Source organism: Sebastes umbrosus, chromosome 3 (assembly GCF_015220745.1).
Source record: "Sebastes umbrosus isolate fSebUmb1 chromosome 3, fSebUmb1.pri, whole genome shotgun sequence".
NCBI lineage: Eukaryota > Metazoa > Chordata > Actinopteri > Perciformes > Sebastidae > Sebastes > Sebastes umbrosus.
In genome coordinates, this window is record NC_051271.1 from 20,087,176 (window position 1) to 20,105,028 (window position 17,853).

At 40.6% G+C, this 17,853-nt stretch overlaps 1 protein-coding gene across 3 annotated transcripts; it reads right to left on the bottom strand.

Annotated features, from left to right (window-relative positions):
* Positions 1-1,548: 1,548 nt before the first annotated feature.
* On the bottom strand, positions 1,549-15,586 carry arfip1 (ADP-ribosylation factor interacting protein 1 (arfaptin 1)). Of its 3 annotated transcripts, XM_037765062.1 has the most exons (10): positions 15,291-15,586; positions 13,137-13,525; positions 8,825-8,926; positions 6,814-6,922; positions 6,151-6,249; positions 4,176-4,288; positions 3,797-4,018; positions 3,165-3,322; positions 2,099-2,273; positions 1,549-1,992 (listed from the first exon to the last, which is right to left on the bottom strand). In XM_037765062.1, the coding sequence occupies exons 2-10, from the start codon at positions 13,521-13,523 to the stop codon at positions 1,837-1,839; spliced, it is 1,521 nt and encodes a 506-aa protein (XP_037620990.1). In that variant the 5' UTR covers positions 13,524-13,525; positions 15,291-15,586; the 3' UTR covers positions 1,549-1,836. The 3 variants fall into 3 exon arrangements, with proteins under 3 accessions (XP_037620990.1, XP_037620993.1, XP_037620992.1); XM_037765065.1 differs by lacking the exon at positions 13,137-13,525 and having other exon boundaries at positions 15,291-15,585; XM_037765064.1 differs by lacking the exon at positions 6,151-6,249 and having other exon boundaries at positions 15,291-15,584.
* Positions 15,587-17,853: the final 2,267 nt, after the last annotated feature.

Here is a 17,853-nt window from a genome sequence, read left to right on the forward strand (position 1 = left end):
AAGGCACATTTAGTCACATAAGGCTGGTCCTTCATTTTCTCTGGAATTTAAGAGAATCAACACTTTTACCCATTCAGTCATATGCCATGAATGTAGACAAAATAGGAAAATGCTAAAAAAGAGAGTGTAATATGGATTAAAAGTAGCATCCTGTCAGCATTATCATATCACAACATGCAAGATTTGTTGTGAACAGCCATCAATATGATTTTAACATAGCAATTTAAAGGAATAGTTTGACATTTTGGGAATGCTCTTATTTGTTGTCTTGCCGAGAGTTAGACGAGATAGATACAATTTTCATGTTAGTGCGTTGGAGGAACAGTTCAGTGTTTTGAAGTGGGGTTGTATGAGGTACTTATCCATAGTCAGTGTATTACCTACTGTAGATGACGGTGAGCACGCCCCTAGTTTGGAGAAACAGACAGAAGTTACCAAACGGAACCAAAGCAATGTACTGCTGTGGACGGGGCCGGCAGCAAAACATATTTTAGTCATCTAAAAGAAAGGCCCACCTAAAAAAATCAATATCAGATTAAGTGTGCACTATATTTAGAATATATTTGCCAGTTTACCTTGCAGTGAGACAGTCTATGTTTCCGACGGGGAACTGAAGCTGTTTTCTATGCTATCGCCAAAGCAACCAGACTCCATTGAAAAAACACTTGAGTAAAATTAAATATTTTTTTGGTAAAGGCTATCTGATGGCAAGGTAAAATGGCAAAAGTATTCTAAATATAGCATACACTTAATCTGATGTTGTTTTTTTTTTTTTTAGGTGGGCCTTTCTTTTAAGTGACTAAAATATGTTTTGGTGCCGGCCCCGTCCACAGCAGTACATTGCTTTGCTTCCATGTGGTAACTCCCGTCTGTTTCTCCAAACTGGGGGCGTGCCGACCGCCATTTACTGTAATTAATACACTGATTATGGATAAGTACCTCATACAACCCCACTTCAAAACACTCTATCCCTTTAAATATGAGGTTACAGCCTGCAACTGGTTAGCTTAGCTTTGCATAAAGACTGGAATCAGGAGCAGACACCTAGCCTGGCTCTGTCCTAAGGCACATAACCTCCTGTAAAACCTCAACTTGATTTTTTTACACTTTGGTTTTTGTATTAGTGAGGTTTAGAGGTGCTGATAGGCAGATTTATTTTACCCTTGGAGAGAGCCAGGCTAGCTGTTTCCCCTGTTTCCAGTCTTTATGCTAAGCTAAGCTAACTGGCTGTAGCTTTGCATTGATCAAACTCTCAGCAAGAAAGCAAAGAAGCGCATTTCCCAAAATGTCAAACTACCACATTAATCAGCTGGCCAGTTTGCATGCATGATTCAAAAATCTGAATGCCACTTTGCCGTGTTCATCACAACAGGTATAAAGTCAAATCATGAGAGAATTCACGTTCATGTCTCCTGATTAGACTTTTATAAAGTATTCATCTAAAACGGCAGTTGTTTTGATCCCATAGCTGCCCTTACAGAGCCAACATGTCCGCCGTGCCGTGCTGGGATACAACATTCATATGCTGGAATACAAAAGGCCATTTACAGTTTCCAGATGTGTTTACTGCAGCAACTCCTGTTCAACAGATTTGTCAAACAGTTTAAAAAGTGCTTCCTATGATTTCAAATAACTGCAAGATGAAAAGGTTGATTTAACAACAACAGTAAAAAGGATTGTAGTTTTTTTTTTTTTTTTTGTCATTTTGCGTATGGAGTTAAAAGATTTACAATTGTGAAAGTTTGAAAGGCATTGACAAGTAGAGTTGAAGGGAGGAGGAGGAGTTCCTGTAGGACTTCCTGTCAAACTGAGCCAATGTGGCTTCAGAGGGAGTGATTAGTGCTCTTCCAGCCAAGATGGACTGTCCCCACCTGGCATTTTCAACTTGATGTGGAACTGCTTGAGTGTCTGTTCCAGCTGCTGTTGGTTTCCAGCGTAGTACGCAGCTATGGCGTTGTGGAACAGGATGAGCTGGTTGTGCAATACCTTCACCTGTTTGGAAGCAGGAAAAAGGAAATAAAGACATGGTGAGCACACTTGAGCGTAACACCATTTTGTTGGTGCAGTTATGTGGAGCAGGACAAGCTTCTAGCCTGACCTTGTTCTCTTCCAGGAACTTCAGCTTGACGGAGACATCGTTTCGCATCCTCTCGTACTTCTCGCGGTGGATCTGGAACTGCTGCTGGGAGTTTTCGATCTTGGGCATGGTGGTGGCGTCACGTGGCCCCAGATTCAACTCCTCCAGATCTGTACGGTACGCGTCATACTCAACCCTAGAAGTGAGGTATCATTTAAACAGCATCAGAAAAAAGCAACATACCGATAAGTGTATACATTATGATGTGTAAAAACAAAAATCACTAGAGGTGCAAGAAATCAACACGAGACTAAAGCAATCCCTGCACACCACGTCCAATCTCTTATGTTTTAAGTATTAAAAGGTGCCATGCAGAGTATTTGCCCTCTAGCAGCGCTACGGAGCAGTACGGTGCCAATTTTGTTTGTCTTGGGAACACACAAAGACATACTGTACATGTGCAAGCAGGTGATGTGATAAACCTCCAGCCAGTGGTTTCACACTATTCTGCTGATCTACAGGTGGCAGTAATGCTCCAAAATATGCAGCAACTAAAGCAGAACATGTTTTATTAAGGAGAAAATGCATTCAATGCATTTATTAGACCTCAAGGTTACACTCTAATGCATTTTGGTGAGTAACACTGGATGGAAACATAACTTTTAAAAGTTTATAAGGAAACCCCGTAAGAGTCCTTTAATATGCATTCATACGTATCCTTACACAATTTTTGCAGTATTCATATAATGAGTGTGCATGTTAGCTTGTATTAGGAGTAAGGGGGCGCTCTTATTGTGAAGGAAAAGGAAGTTCTGTTATTGTTTTCACATGAAGCCTGTAGTAAACGCGTAAAATTCACTGAGGTTGCAGAAGACAACACAATCCACAAATTGTATTTATCATGAATAACACTTTTGACAGTGCTTGAAACTTAAATGTCTTTTTTGACCTGACGAAGGTAAAACATTTTTGATCTCACAAGAGGTCCGGCTAAGACTGAAACGTTTTCTCCAAATGGGTTTGGTTTGGTATGGTTTGGAGAATGTGCACAGGCACAATAAAACACACATGATCATGCATTACCTACCTGGCAAATTCATACTGTTTGATATTAATCAGGGTGTCTTCGATTGTTTTGTCCACGAGTGTGTTCACACTGCAGATGAAAAAGTTGATGGCACCCAGCAGCGTCTCTCCATTTTTGGACAAAAGCTTTTGGGTGTCAGCGTTGTAACCAAACTCCTCCTAAAGAAACAGAATCAATGAAAATTGAATTATCTCCCTGAAATTTGCTTATTTGGCACTGTTGTCCGCAGTGACTAAAGCAACTGCGGGTGCTGCCACCATTACACAGCTAATTTTGCAAGTACTGTACTGTTTATAATGCACTCATTTGAATAAAAATAGGCTGTACTAGGTGTTTGAGAAATGGAGCAATAAAGATAAATCCTGTAACACAATTAGAGGACTCAGAGGAAGTGGAAGAGAACTTAAACTTAAATTATGCATGACTCTTTACTGCCTTTTAAGCCATTAACTTGTGATGCTTCAAAACAATAAAAATAAACAGTAATCTCAAGGATCAGACCCACAAGTCAATACATATTCTGCATTATTTTATGACTCTTTGCTGGGATACTAAGTAAGGATGATAACATGCCTCTTCCTGTTTATTCTACCCAATCTGATTGATTACAATGCATCTATATATGGACTCACATGCAGTTCTGGTGACTTGAGGCTGAGGTCGGCGAAGGCGTCGCCCAGCTGCCTCTGTGTCGTCATGACCTGGGACAGCTGACTGGCCAGCGTCTGAGCCAGTTTGATGACATTCTGGTACTTTCTCTTGTTGTCGCGGAGGACTTCGATTTGAGCCTCCAGCTCCAGGTCCACGGTCCTCGAGCCCCGACCCAGCTTCTCTGACAGGATCTGCCTGGTGCACTGCACGGGACATTTTAAAATATCAAGAATATTAAAAATGACTGACTTTCTGCCAACATCCTAATAAACTGAGAGAAGATAAAGACTGAGACTGAGGCTGAGAGAAGAAGCAGGGTGAGGAGGGACATAAAAAGAAATCAAGGACGGAGAGGATTACTTTATATGTGTTGATGCTCCACTTTCTCACTAGGTCCAGTTTCTCCATGGCGGGGCTCTTTAAGTCATCCGAAAGGACCACTGCTCCGCTTTGTGGCTGTGCGTTCATCCCGCCTGGACAATTAAAAGTCATTCACTTAGTGGGTGATTAAGTTATTGGGTTTGCAGGCTATAGAGCTGCGGTGAAAATTAAGAGAGGTACAATTCAAGCGTTATAATCATCAGACAGTGTAATGAGATTGTCAAGTTAATCATTGACCAAATACTTAATTTAAGGCATTAGAGGACACTGATGACATCTATGATTATTTAAATCAAAATGAACATTAAAATATAATTAGTCATGACTTACCACTTTTAAAAACAGTCACAGTAAAAGTGATGAAAAGTGCTTTATTGTGATTTGGGTATAGAGGGGAAATACTGAAAGATATTGAACTGAGAAACTGACAAAATATAGTTAAAGGTCCTCAGAAAAGTAAAAAATATAGCTGATAACATCAATAAATAATATCATAAGTTAAATAACTAAAATTCAGTATAAAAAGAAATGTTTGCTCCCAGTTAAATATTATATTATTAAATTTACAAAAGTTTACACAGTGATGCTACAACACTATGCAGCATATAGATGATTACAATTACATGCACTGACTGAGACTAACTTTCTTCATAAACCTACAGCAGCGAGGTAGCTAACATTTACGACGGCATATTAGGGCCATTGTAGGTATAAAAAAAAAAAATAGAATTACAGAGCCGGAGGAGAGGGGTAATATTCAGAGAAAAAACTGATAAAAAAATGATATTCTCTGAGATTACAAAGTCATACATTTATGTAAAAAAAAAACGTGCAAAACTGTGGTACTGCGCTTGCTGCTGTCTGTATTTCTCCAAAGCTCCTAATGGTAAGGATGGTCTCTGAGCGAGGCAAAGGTCCTGAAAGATACATATACATGTTTTCTGTTCTTTCTGTGAATATATTTTATGGATGGATGGATGTCCGTAGAGTCCGCTGCAATATATTTTGACTCAGCGGCTCACGTTACCGCAGTATTTAACGCTGGCTTCTGTGGTGTGATGAGGTTGATCCAACCTTGCAAAATAAAGTGATGTGGTTCCTTCAAAAAAAAAAAAAAAAATCTTTTAAAACTACTATTTTTCTCGTAAATGTACAACTTTTCTCTCAGAATTTCTGAGTTTGTTCTTGTTTTTTTCTCTGAATATTACCCCCAGCTCTGTAAAAAAAAAATATATATTTTATTTTTTATTTACCTACAATGGCCCTAATACACCGACATAAACATTAGCTGAAAAGGCTGGTGGTCAATGTGTTTAACTACCTGTGTTTTCAGTTAATTTTTTTTTTCCACCAACTGAATGGAGCTTAAAGGCAAAGTCTAAAATGTACATTTCTTTTTATACTTCATTTTAATTATTTTGCTAAAAATGGTTTATTGATGTGTCCAGTTATATATTTGACTTGTCTGACAACCTTTTAGTGCGTTTTGTCAGTTTCGGGGCTCCCCAGAGAGACTATGGGAGACTATAGGTGCCAACTTTTGCAAGGACAAAGGTTGCAAGCAGGAAAACCCACTGAGATTAAATGTGAGAGCAGATTTCTTCCCAAGCCAGGCAAATGCTTTAGGCATCAAGAGGTTAGATCAGATCCAGAAACCTTGAGATCTAGATCTTGTGACTCTAAGGGGTGTGTAAACGTACATTATTAGCCACTGCAAAGCATTAAAACTACTTCAGTTAGCCCAGACTTATGTCAAGACAAAGTTTGGAGAGCCAACAAACAAGACAGGAGAAGAAGAAAGGTTTGATTCGGAATGGAGTGTAGCCTGTGTGATCAAGAAGCAGGTAAGAAACTGATGAAAACCAAGAAAAGGTACAACAGTACTGCGGTTAATTCAGTGCGCAAATGGTGACGATTCAGTGTCATCTGATTCATACTCAATCGCTACTGGTACCTTGCTCAACCTGACTATCGCTGAAAGAGCGCGCCAGGCGGCTTGCGACAGCTGAGCTGGGAGCTACAGGTGATGGAGATGAAGGCAGGCTTGCTGACCCTGGGAGATATTCACAGTTAGGATTCATTAGTACGTCACCATCCAGGCTGCACAAGTGTAAGAGGGAATTTCTAATTGATGTTGATTTCCTGTGTGCGTTTCTCTTATCACGGTGGCTCTCTCCATGTTGCAGGATGAATGTGGTAATGAACAAAAGCCTACCTCAACCAGTGTAAACAACATGGAAAATATCCATGGCAACATTGCGGTGAACGGGCTACAGCAGCTCACCACTCTATGGGGAGACTTTTATTTGCATTTGTAACAAGGGCATGATGATGAAAAGGAAAGGAGGGTTACAGCCTGGAGATCAGAGGAAACTCATTAAATTCAATTGGATGTCCACCTTTACAAATTCAAATGTCTGCCTTTCAAATTTCACTAAGATTAAAACCCCAAAGTGGAGCACTGTGAATACACGGAGAGAAAGGCGGTTTGTAAACACAGAATGCTGCAAAGCAATCAAATACTGTAAAAAAGGCCTGATATGTTTCTGATTGAGCGAGGAAACGGTACATAAACCAAACAAGGAGCGCGCTGCGCGTCAGTAGGAATGTGTTTTACCTGTGAATGGTCCTGATTCAATGATGCCTTCTGTTGTTGAAGCAAAGTTGCTGGAGGTGACACAGGACTCTGAAAGGTTTAGGGCCCCGGGGACACTGGGGTAAGAGTCCTGTAGAAAAAAATTCAAACAGGGTTCATATTAACAGGTTTAGTGGTTCCTAGCAGACAAGAAGCAAAGACAGTGAACTTTCTGTACTTCCCATGTGTGTGTTTGACATTTAGGGTTCACCAAAACTTCAAAATCCACTGACAAAAAAGTAAAATACCATCATTTACTAAATGAACATCATGCTGTATTGAAGAAGACTTGAAACTAGCGATTGAGACCATAAACTCATGTTTACAATGTTTACTGAGGTAATAAACTAAGTGAGAAGTAGGCTCATTTTCTCATAGACTTCTATACAATCAGACTTCTTTTTGCAACCCGAGGAGTCGCCCCCTGCTAGCTATTAGAAAGAATGCAAGTTTAAGGCACTTCTGCATTGGCTTCATTTTTCAGACCTGGAGGTTGCCTCCTGGATTGTACAGAAGCAAACATTTTGCAACATTTATGTTACTCTAATGATTGAAAGTTAACCCAAAAGTAGCGAACAGCAGCTTTGTGGTGCAGTCGATAAACCTGTGTGTGCATTTACATTCAATGCCTGATTTAACATTTAGAATCTGCACACATTCTTGTGGCTGAGGCGTCCTGCCTGCCACAGACTGTCAGAAACAGCAGGCCATCTGGAAGCACTGCCGGCTCACAGCCAGATGGATGAGAAGGAGAGGGCACCCGGAGGTCTACATCAGACTTACTTTGGAGGAAGGATTTGACCTTCACTGTCAGAGAATGTCCCTGCTACACAGAATGAAACCTATTTTGAAGCGCTGCAACGATTTGTTGAAACGATTTGACAAAATCGGTCAACAAAAATTAACGACAACTATTTTGTTAATCGGTTAATTGTTTTAGTCTATTTTCAAACACAGATGCTGAACATTTGCTCGTTCCAGCTTCTCACATGTGAAGATTTTATGCTTTTCTTCTCCATAGACGATAGTATACTGAATATCTTTCTGTTTTGGACTGTTGGTCAAAATAAAACAAGCAATTTAAAAAAACATTTTTCACTGTTTTCTTTATATTTATTAGACACAAATTAAATGGATTAATTGAGATGATAATGATTAAGTGATGAAGAAAATAATTGTTGTTTGCAGTCCTACTATTTAGCATACATTGCCAAAGACATAAATGTTGCATATTTGTTTGCACATTGTTCATTTTCATCCAGGAGTAGAGTTTTCAATGTTTCATGTTGAGCCAATTTAATGACAGACATTGTACTTGATGCATCAATGAAAGACACAGACATCATAACAAGGGGTAGAGTTGTTGTTAAATACACCGTCTTTAAACCGAAGACCTGAGCTACGTCCAAAATACTATGCACTACATACACAATATGTCTACTATCGTTCAACATACTTTTGTGTGGATAAACAGTAGTATGTATCTAAGCAGTAATTTACGTTGTCACTTCCTGGTTGGAGACACGTAACTATGGTAACCCGTGCCAACCACATGTGACCAAAACGACGGTTTGTGAGAATCAAAGTCTGAACTAATCTAAAATATATATTACGCCTAGTAAAGTGAAATTTTATACTTACAGTTAAATTGAAGCAATATTGAAGTTACAGAGTTGTTCGTCACGTCTGTTATGAATGTTGTCGTCACTACTGCATTGCATTGTGGGATATTTATACCTGCGCAGTGTACAGCGATGCATACTGTAATATCTCATCAAAAATAGTATGCAATTTATGTACTATTAGTTTCATACTAAGGTTTCGGACATACTAAAATATCTCACATACTGTTTTAGCGTACTAAATAGCATGTCAGTATGTTAATTTCGGACGCAACCCTATTCAAGGTTTTGTTTGGGAAGCCAGTGGACTCGCATTGTCTGATACAACTATATAGTTTTGAGAGATGCTGTTCTCAAAACAAAGCCCTTACCCTCTGGAATACGGTCTCAGGGCTCTGATCCAGGTCTCCATTGCTGGTGACAGGGATCTCAGCGGCTGAGCTTCTATGGGACTCCTCAGTCATTGTGCTTTCCTGTAGTGAGCAGGGTGAAAGGAAGCAGGTTAATTCTTTAAAGCTTTCCTTAACAACATCAAAGAGAGAGAAAGCTCCATTAAGAAAAGAGGACCACGAGAGGGACACAATAGTCATGGGCTGCCATCTTGTGGACACAGCCTGGGTCAGGATTCAATACTAACTGATAATAATAGTTGTTATGTGGATATCATATATAGTGATGCTGTAATATATAGGGTGAACATATACATTGCTGATAACAACTTGTAAACATTAGAATACCTTCAACATATTATAATAAATACTGTAGAGATAAAAACTGACACTGATTTCACCCAAACTGTCCCACCCCAGAAAATGTTTGCAATAATTATGCCTGTATTTTGGTCAATCCGCCCTCTTTTAACGATTTCTTTCATCAGTTTCCAGGATGGGATGGAACTCAGTGAGCTATGTCAGTTGTGTTGCAGCATTTACTGGGAGAGCTCAAGTTCTTGTGCAACAGTTTTCAACACTCCCCTATTTTACAACATCGTTTCTGTTTAATTACTACACACAGCAGGATGGAATACGTTACCAAGAGCATTACACCACCTTCACCCTTTACATGAATACATTATGGGATTGGTGGAGTATTGTATTGTCATCTTATATTATGCGTCATAAAGTGCATAATGCCTCCACCCATGCAAAAAAGGGGAATCTCTAACATCTGCTGTTCTCTGTAGCAATGCTTTGGGCCGACATTATCTGGTTTCTCGTTGCCACGTTCATGTCAGCTTTTCCTAGCATACACAAGGCTTCATGCTTTACGCCGACATCAATTATATCAGACCACATTAAACCCTGTGTGTCATGTTTTATATAACTGGTCATTTCGTGGTCTAACCCGGAAAGTCCCGTGATGCAGGAACACGCATGGAACAAAATTCTCCTTGCCCTTGAATATAATTAACAATCGCGAGGAAAGACCTGTTATAATCTTTATGAAAATGCAGAAATCACGGCCCTTCTTAATTGTACCTGTGGATTAAAATGACACAGTGACACGTTGGTTTGCTCAGCTGGACATTTACATGTTGGCTCGTAGCAAGCCACGGGGTGGAGACCACAGTTTTGTTTAGCCTACAATAAACGGTCTGTCTGTAGTTGCAGGCTGGACATACAATTGTGTTATTTTTAGGACAATTTGGGGCCTAATCACTGTGGACTTAGGAACTAGGACACTGACCGTACCACTATAAAAGCTTTACAGGCGACGAGAGCTCTGTGAGGTCAGACAGAGCAAAGCTGGTTAATGTGGATTAGTGACACGCCTGGCAAAGATGGTAACACCAAAACAATGCGTTATAAATCAATAAATCAGAATTTGAATCTTTGAACAAGAACCTTCAACTATAGGTGGACCTTGACCAGTGTCTTAAATAATGCAAATAGCTACCAGATCACCAGGTAACGAGATCTGGGTCCCGTCTAAACTGACCGTCTGGTTTCACTGTGTGAGCAAAAAGGGAGTTAAATCATGGACTGCATGTTTGGTTTAAATTTGTTTTTCTAAATTATGTCTTTACTGACATCCAGGTTCAATTCCCTCCAGTGCTGAATTAATATATTTTGATCCTAGTTCATACTATGACTATAAATAAAAGAATGCTAGTTAGGGCTGGGCGATATGGCCAAAATCTTCTATCATGATAGAGGTCATTTCATATCTGGATAATGATATATATCATGAAATAGCATGTTTTCTGGTAATTTAATGAATAAATAAATAGTCTATATGAAATAACCACATAGTAAAGTCTATGTTTGTATACTCCTGTATGAATTAAATACTTGACACATGAAAAGTACTGAGTATTTTCTCATTAAATTAAGAACTTAAGTGCAAAATGAACATAACAGTTTCCAGTAAAAAATGATGGAGAAAAACAAATTCAGAGTAATCAGATTAAAACAACAGTTTGATTTAACTTTGATCAGATTTTCAGAGAAATTTGAGTTAGGATATGCTTGTTAATTTAGACGACACAATTGTATATCATGATGTCTCAATTTATGATTTCATCACGATACGATTCCATTGAAAGATGATAAATTATCATACCGAATTATCACCCAGCCCTAATGCTAGTACACTTAAACTAAGGGGAGACACACACACACACAGAAAAGGTATATTTAAATGTGAGGTATGCTCCTTCTAAAATAAAGTACTATATGACTAGTGCCAAGCCTGTAAGGGGATTTAGTGAGCTCAGACAGTCCCATTGATAGAATACTAAAAAAAGATCAAATACACAAATTAATCAGACGATACAGTAGGCTATAAATAACCTGATAGCTTCTTCAAAACTAGTGTAGCTGAAGTCTTAATTAAGACCCTAAAAAGGTGGGTCATCTATTGCAAATACATCAAGATGTAATGTTTTCCATCACAACGTGTCATCTGATACTGTACGAGTGTGTTTATAAAGGGTTAAAAACAGGTCTCGGAGAGGAAACGCTTTATGTAAAGAAGCTGCGTCGTGTTAGGATGTGTGACTCTCCGGAAATTAAACCATCTTTTTATGTAAAGCCAGAACCAAAGATGTCAGATATGCTCAACCAGAATAAACATATTAAAAAAGACCAAAGTGAAGATTTCATGTGGGCATGTGTGACAAAAGCTCCGTCATGTGACAGACACATAAATACTTAAAGGCCATATGACGCCCGCTTGCAGGCAGATCAGTGCAGACATGCACCAGTAGGCTTGACTAGCAACCTACTGCAGATAAGACTCCTGCCTGATAATCTGCTCTGACATCAAGTTCAGACAGGTTGTCTGGTAGAGGCACATCATGCATTTCAAAAACTGGTTATAAATCAAGACCGATGGTAACAAAATTTGCTGACGAGCACTCTTTTTTTAAAATTTGATTTAGCTGCAGTTGTTGCAGAACTCTCCATGTATCTTGATTCAAGATTGTTTTTATATTACAAAACCTAATGGGACTGATTCAGCCAGGGACGATCAGGAGTCTCAGAGCCAAAATGATCCAACCCAACATCTGCAAAACATTCTGCAAGGACGCTTTCTAACAGTGTCAGTCAGCCTACTGGAGCCCTGACACGCAGCTGCAAATTAATCAAGCAGATGAAAAAGCAAGGTATGGCAAGTCTCAGTGTGCTGTTCCCTACAGTTCAGTATCCTGGATACAAGCTAACATGACATGGGAGGAAGGGATAACAACAATAAACTCATTGTCCAATTAGCTGCGTCAGCTGGAGAGGAAAGAATCATGGCTCTGACACAACCGTGTTGCACAATGCCGGGTTTAAGCTGCAGAAAGGATGGAAAAATCTTAAAAGTAAAAACCTGAAATTATAGGTTACAACTGCGATGCATTTAGGGTCACTAAATGAAGACGGTTTTTAAATTCTTGCTATGCGACGTGTAATAGTGGCACTACGCCCGTAACGGAGCGTGAATCAACAGCCCTGAAGAGTCACACATTCCAGCGACACAAGAAATGTGTTGGAACTGCCTGAGAATGTGCAGTCAGGAGGAATCCAAATCTGTTGCACTTACCCAGCCATGTGACTGACAGCATGTAGGATTCAAGAACTCTATGTACACCCAACTCACAAACAGGGAAACATTTTGAGGAAATGTGATCATTTTCACATCGTGTGCACGTTCACTTGCACACGCAGAGTTAAAACAAAAGACGGTAAAAACATAGAGAATACTTACTGACGTTATAATAATATGCATATGGATTGGATGGTAATAAACAGCAAAGACAAATCCATCTCAACAATCACTTTGAGATAAGCCAGCATTAAAACAAAGCAGAGGAAATGTATGAAGCCTTGATCATCATCCCAAACGCATCAGGCACCTCACAGAGCAACACACGAGTAAAAGAAAGAAAGCCACCAACTGTCTGCAACCATCACCACAGAGCAACAGCTACACCAGCTATATGTTTCTAACACCTCCAGCAAAGCAGAAGTCTGAATCACATCTACCACTATCTGTCTAACACAATCTCTTTACAGCTATAACTCAGGTTCATGTTGTTGATTATATCAGATAAAGCTTCACAACTAAAAAATAAATTGATTTTATAGGAAAGAGACCGCCACCATCAAAGCAAGTAAAGATCGAAACATGAACAAGAGCACAGTAAGGAAGTGCTAGAAGAGGTTGAGTGTCCAAAGAGAAGGTAAATAATATCACCTTTGTTTCAGTGTGAGAATCTCCACTTTCCTCTGGCGTTTCAGCGGTTTCAATATGATGATTTGTCTCGTGTCCCCCATTCTCTACACTGTCAGACACATGTGCAGCGTCACCGTCACTGCACGTCACTACGCTCTCTCTTTGAATGCCCTCATCCTCCTCCTGAACAGCCTTGTCACTGTTTTCTGCATTTTCTTCAGCGCTGTCAATATCAATGTCGTACAGCACATCATCTATGTCTTCTCCTCCCCTGCTGTCGTCTACACTCTCCTCTTTCTCATCCTCACTCAAACTCGCTTCCGCCTTGTTGACAACCCCCTCACAATCCATCTGAGAGTCCTCGGCTGAGGTCTTCCCCGATTCAGCCTCAAGACTAACTTCAGACATACCTGGAAACAGACAGATAGAAGGGTATAAATGGGTCCTATCAAGCTAAAGCTGACAGCTTATAGTGCACTAATACAGTACAATAAAGGAGTGCAATACAAACGTACTCCCAGTTTGTGCCTGTTTATGTGAATGTATTATTACATTCAAGTCACAGAGCTAAGCACGCATTTTTCTGAAAGATAAATCTCTGACAATATTTGAAAAACCCAGAAGGTTGTTTAATAACGGTACTGTTTAGAAGGTATTACCAGAAACCTCAAAGACTTTTCTAAGGATCTAGATGAAAAAAATATTCTGATGTTACACCAAAATCTGTGACCGTAGAGAGCCAGCAACACATAAGGTCACCATTTCTGACGGCTGTCGTCAGAAAATGCGACCCCACAGTACCTATCTGCATCTTCAAATTAAAAATATTAAAATACATTTATGTTTTTTAACAATTTAGTCTTGTGTGTTTTCTGTCAGATATTTGCCTCATTTATTATACAGGTACAGTGGGGTCACATTTTCTGACAACAGCCATGAGAAATGGTGACCTCCTGTGTTGCTGGCTCTCTGCGGTCACAGATTTCGGTGTAACACCGGCACTGCTTGATATTTTTTTGACATATCTCTTTGCTCATTTTGAACAACACAAGAAAAAAATATGAATTAATCATTGTGAATGAAACTTTGTAGGATAGATTGTTTTTCCCCAAGTTGGACATTTGTTTCCACACGGTGTGCATTGCCTTTAAAACATAGATGCATCCATACAGCACAACACACCCACATCAAATATCCATACAAAACAAATAGATCATTTTGTCTCATGTCCTACAAATCAAGCAAAGAGAACAGTCATTTATTTTCTACTAGTTTGTGCTTTACAAATACACTGTAAACTGTTCTGTTAGCTTCATCTGGTGATCTCATGCTTTTTCTCAATAAGACATACAAACAGTTGCTAATGCCTCATAAATTGTCTCCAGATTTTGCGGTCCGGTTGTGTTCATCAACTATGAAAAACAGTTTACTAGTTTGTAAAAAGTAAATTGCAAAGAAGTACACAAACTTGCAGCCAATTTTCTTTACACTAATATATATATATATATATATGAACTCTTCTATATATATATATATCAATATATCAGTCACTTGAAACATTAGACCACCATTGCCTTTGGGGATACAGATGATCAGGTGTGCTGCCAAGGCAATGTTAAGGTGTGCATTTACAGGTTTTCAGCTCCCTGCATGACAATATGAACCATTTATATCAATGATTACTGAGTTAGGTTTGCTACTTTTCATGACAAAACGACGTGGATGCTCGTATTTGTACAGATGACAGTCAAACCTCACAGCTGCTGTCACAATGTTTGCTCTGTGTCTCTCTGTAACACCGGAACTGACAAATGGCTCTCACACGTTTTGGACAATCTACCTGTTGCAGCATAGTCACGTGACTAGTGTCCAAAAGTGATAAAATACTTATAAATGCAACTAACGACACGTCATATAAGGAAACGTCATTGTTACATTGCATGATTAAAAGGTTATTTTGTAAAGCAAGCAGTCAACAAACCCTGTTTTACCTCCTCAGTGCGTTAGCTTACAGCTGTCCTCTAATGTCGTGTTTGCTAACGTTAACCTATCTAAAACAGCAGATAACGACTTTAATAAAAGCACTTTAAATGCTCCTTATCTTACTATTTCGCCAATATATGCAACTCAACGCAATCAGAGAAAGGCGATGCTGTAAACTTGAGTGAACATTACCTGTGTGCTGTCGTGGCTAACTGTGTAGTTAGCTGTGAAGTGTTAGCTGCTGTTGGTTCCCTTGGTGTCTCCGTGGTAACGCACTGGACCGTCTGTTAGAGAGGCAGTGTTGCTAATGGAAACGTTGCATAGGTTATATACTATAAATCTATCATCTGATGGTTCCTCGACTCTTCTTTAAGCACACTACACTTGCTGTTTGTTTGAACCCCGGAAAGACTGATCCACTGTGTGTGGGCCCTCTGCTGTCATCATCAGAAGAAGAAGCAGACCACATCATCATCTGCTGCCTGAGCTCTCCCTCTGCTGCTCACAGAGGAGCTGTACACTTTGTGTCCATTATACTGATGGGAGTTCCGGCTCTTCTTAGTGAGCCGGATCATTTGGCTCAGCTCACCAAGAAGAGTCGGCTCTTTCGGCTCCCAAATTGTTCTTCGTTTTACCACTTCTGCCTTTTTATAGTTCAGCCAAATTTAGTGCTGTTTTGATTTTTGATTAGTATGTTTCCGCATATATCACTTAAAGGGACTGTTTGTAACTTTTTAAGCTAATAAATGTATATGTATCGCATATGCGCGCTCGCGTGTGGCCGGAGTCACTGCTCCTCTGCCTGCTTGCCTTCACTCACACAGCGCACGTTCTCGCTGTCTCGCTCCACCTCTAGACGAGCATCCGCTCACACTACACACTGCAGAAGAGTTAGTTTAGCTCCGACAATACCTAGTGGACGTTTGTGCAGAAATAACTGCTGCAGCTCCTCCAGACCAACAGAGGTTTCCCGTGTCTTGTGAAGTGACGGGGCTCCAGCCGACACTAAGATCAGCACTGATTCATGGAGCGACCTTCGTCTGGTCAGCTAACATTACTGCCAAGCAGCTGAAATATAGAGTGATATTGTGCTTTTAGCTGATGTGTGTCGCCTCACTGTTTTTAGCGATGCTCGTTCAGGTATATTTAGAGCGAGCAAGCGCGAGCTCGACGCTGACTTTCGTTGATTTCACGGCCACAGGTGTCGCTGTTAATAAGCAATTCTGAAAGTTACAAACAGTCCCTTTAAAGGGACTGTTTGTAACTTTTTAAGCTAATAAATGTATATGTATTGCATATGCACGCTCGCGTGTGGCCGGAGTCACTGCTCCTCTGCCTGCTTGCCTTCACTCACACAGCGCACGTTCTCGCTGTCTCGCTCCACCTCTAGACGAGCATCCGTGCACACTACACACTGCAGAAGAGTTAGTTTAGCTCTGAGAATATCTAGTGAATGTACAGTGGACGTTTGTGCAGAAATAACTGCTGCAGCTCCTCCAGACCAACAGAGGTTTCCCGTGTCTTGTGAAGTGACGGGGCTCCGCAGTGAGAGACATTGTCGTCTCCGACCGGGTGCTGGTGTCTCCCTGCGGGCGCAGTCAGGAGGCAATAACGTTTCTCTTCCTGCTTCAGCCAACACTAGGATAAGCACTGATTCATGGAGCGACCTTCGTCTGGTCAGCTAACATTACTTCCAAGCAGGTGAAATATAGAGTGATATTGTGGTTTTAGTTAACGTGTGTCGCCGCACTGTTTTGAGCGATGCTCGTTCATGTCCGTTTAGAGCGAGCAAGCGCGAGCCCGACCCTGACTTTTGTTGACTTAATGGCCACAGGTGTTGCTGTTAATAAGCATTTCTGAAATTTACAAATAGTCCCTTTAAATTATTCAATATAATTATACTAAATGGACTTGCATTTATATAGCGCTTTTCTAGTCTTCTGACCACTCAAAGCGCTTTACACTTCATGTCAGCATTCACCCATTCACACATACATTCATACACTGATGGCAGAGGCTGCTAAGGTGCCAACTTTGCCCATCAGGATCTAATCTAAATACTCATTCACACACCGATGGCTATGCCTTCGGTAGCAATTTGGGGTTAAGTGTCTTGCTCAAGGACACATCGACATGTGACCCAGAGCAGCCGGGGATCGAACCACCAACCTTCCGATTGGTGGACAACCTGCTCTACCCTCTGAGCCACAGCCGCCCAAAACCTTATAATTTCCAGCATACCATAATTTTACATGCTGCTTAATTTCCGACTGTCACTCATCAAAATGTTGTGTTAATGACGTCTGTGCGTGCGTTGTGGTGCGTCTGAGGTGCAGAGCGTGCCCTGCGATGCGGTGCGTGGGGGGGATGCGTGCGTTGCGGTGCGTTGTGGTGCGGTGCGTTGCGGTGCGTGCGTTGCGATGCGTGCGTTGCGATGCGTGCGTTGCGATGCGATGCGTGCGTTGCGATGCGGTACATGCGGTGCGATGCGTGCGGTGTGTGCGGTGTTCGAATAGCAGAGAATATGAGTGACAGTCGGAAACAAAGCAGCATGTAAAATTATGGTATTCTGGAAATTATAAGGTTTAGTATAATTATATACCGTTTGGGAGCCGAAAGAGCTGACTCTTCTTGGTGAGTGAGCCGACTCTTCTTGGTGAGTGAGCTGAGCCAAATGATCCGGCTCCCTAAAAAGACCCTGAATACCCATCACTATGCGATATCACACAACAAAACTCCATTTCCCAGCAGCCCC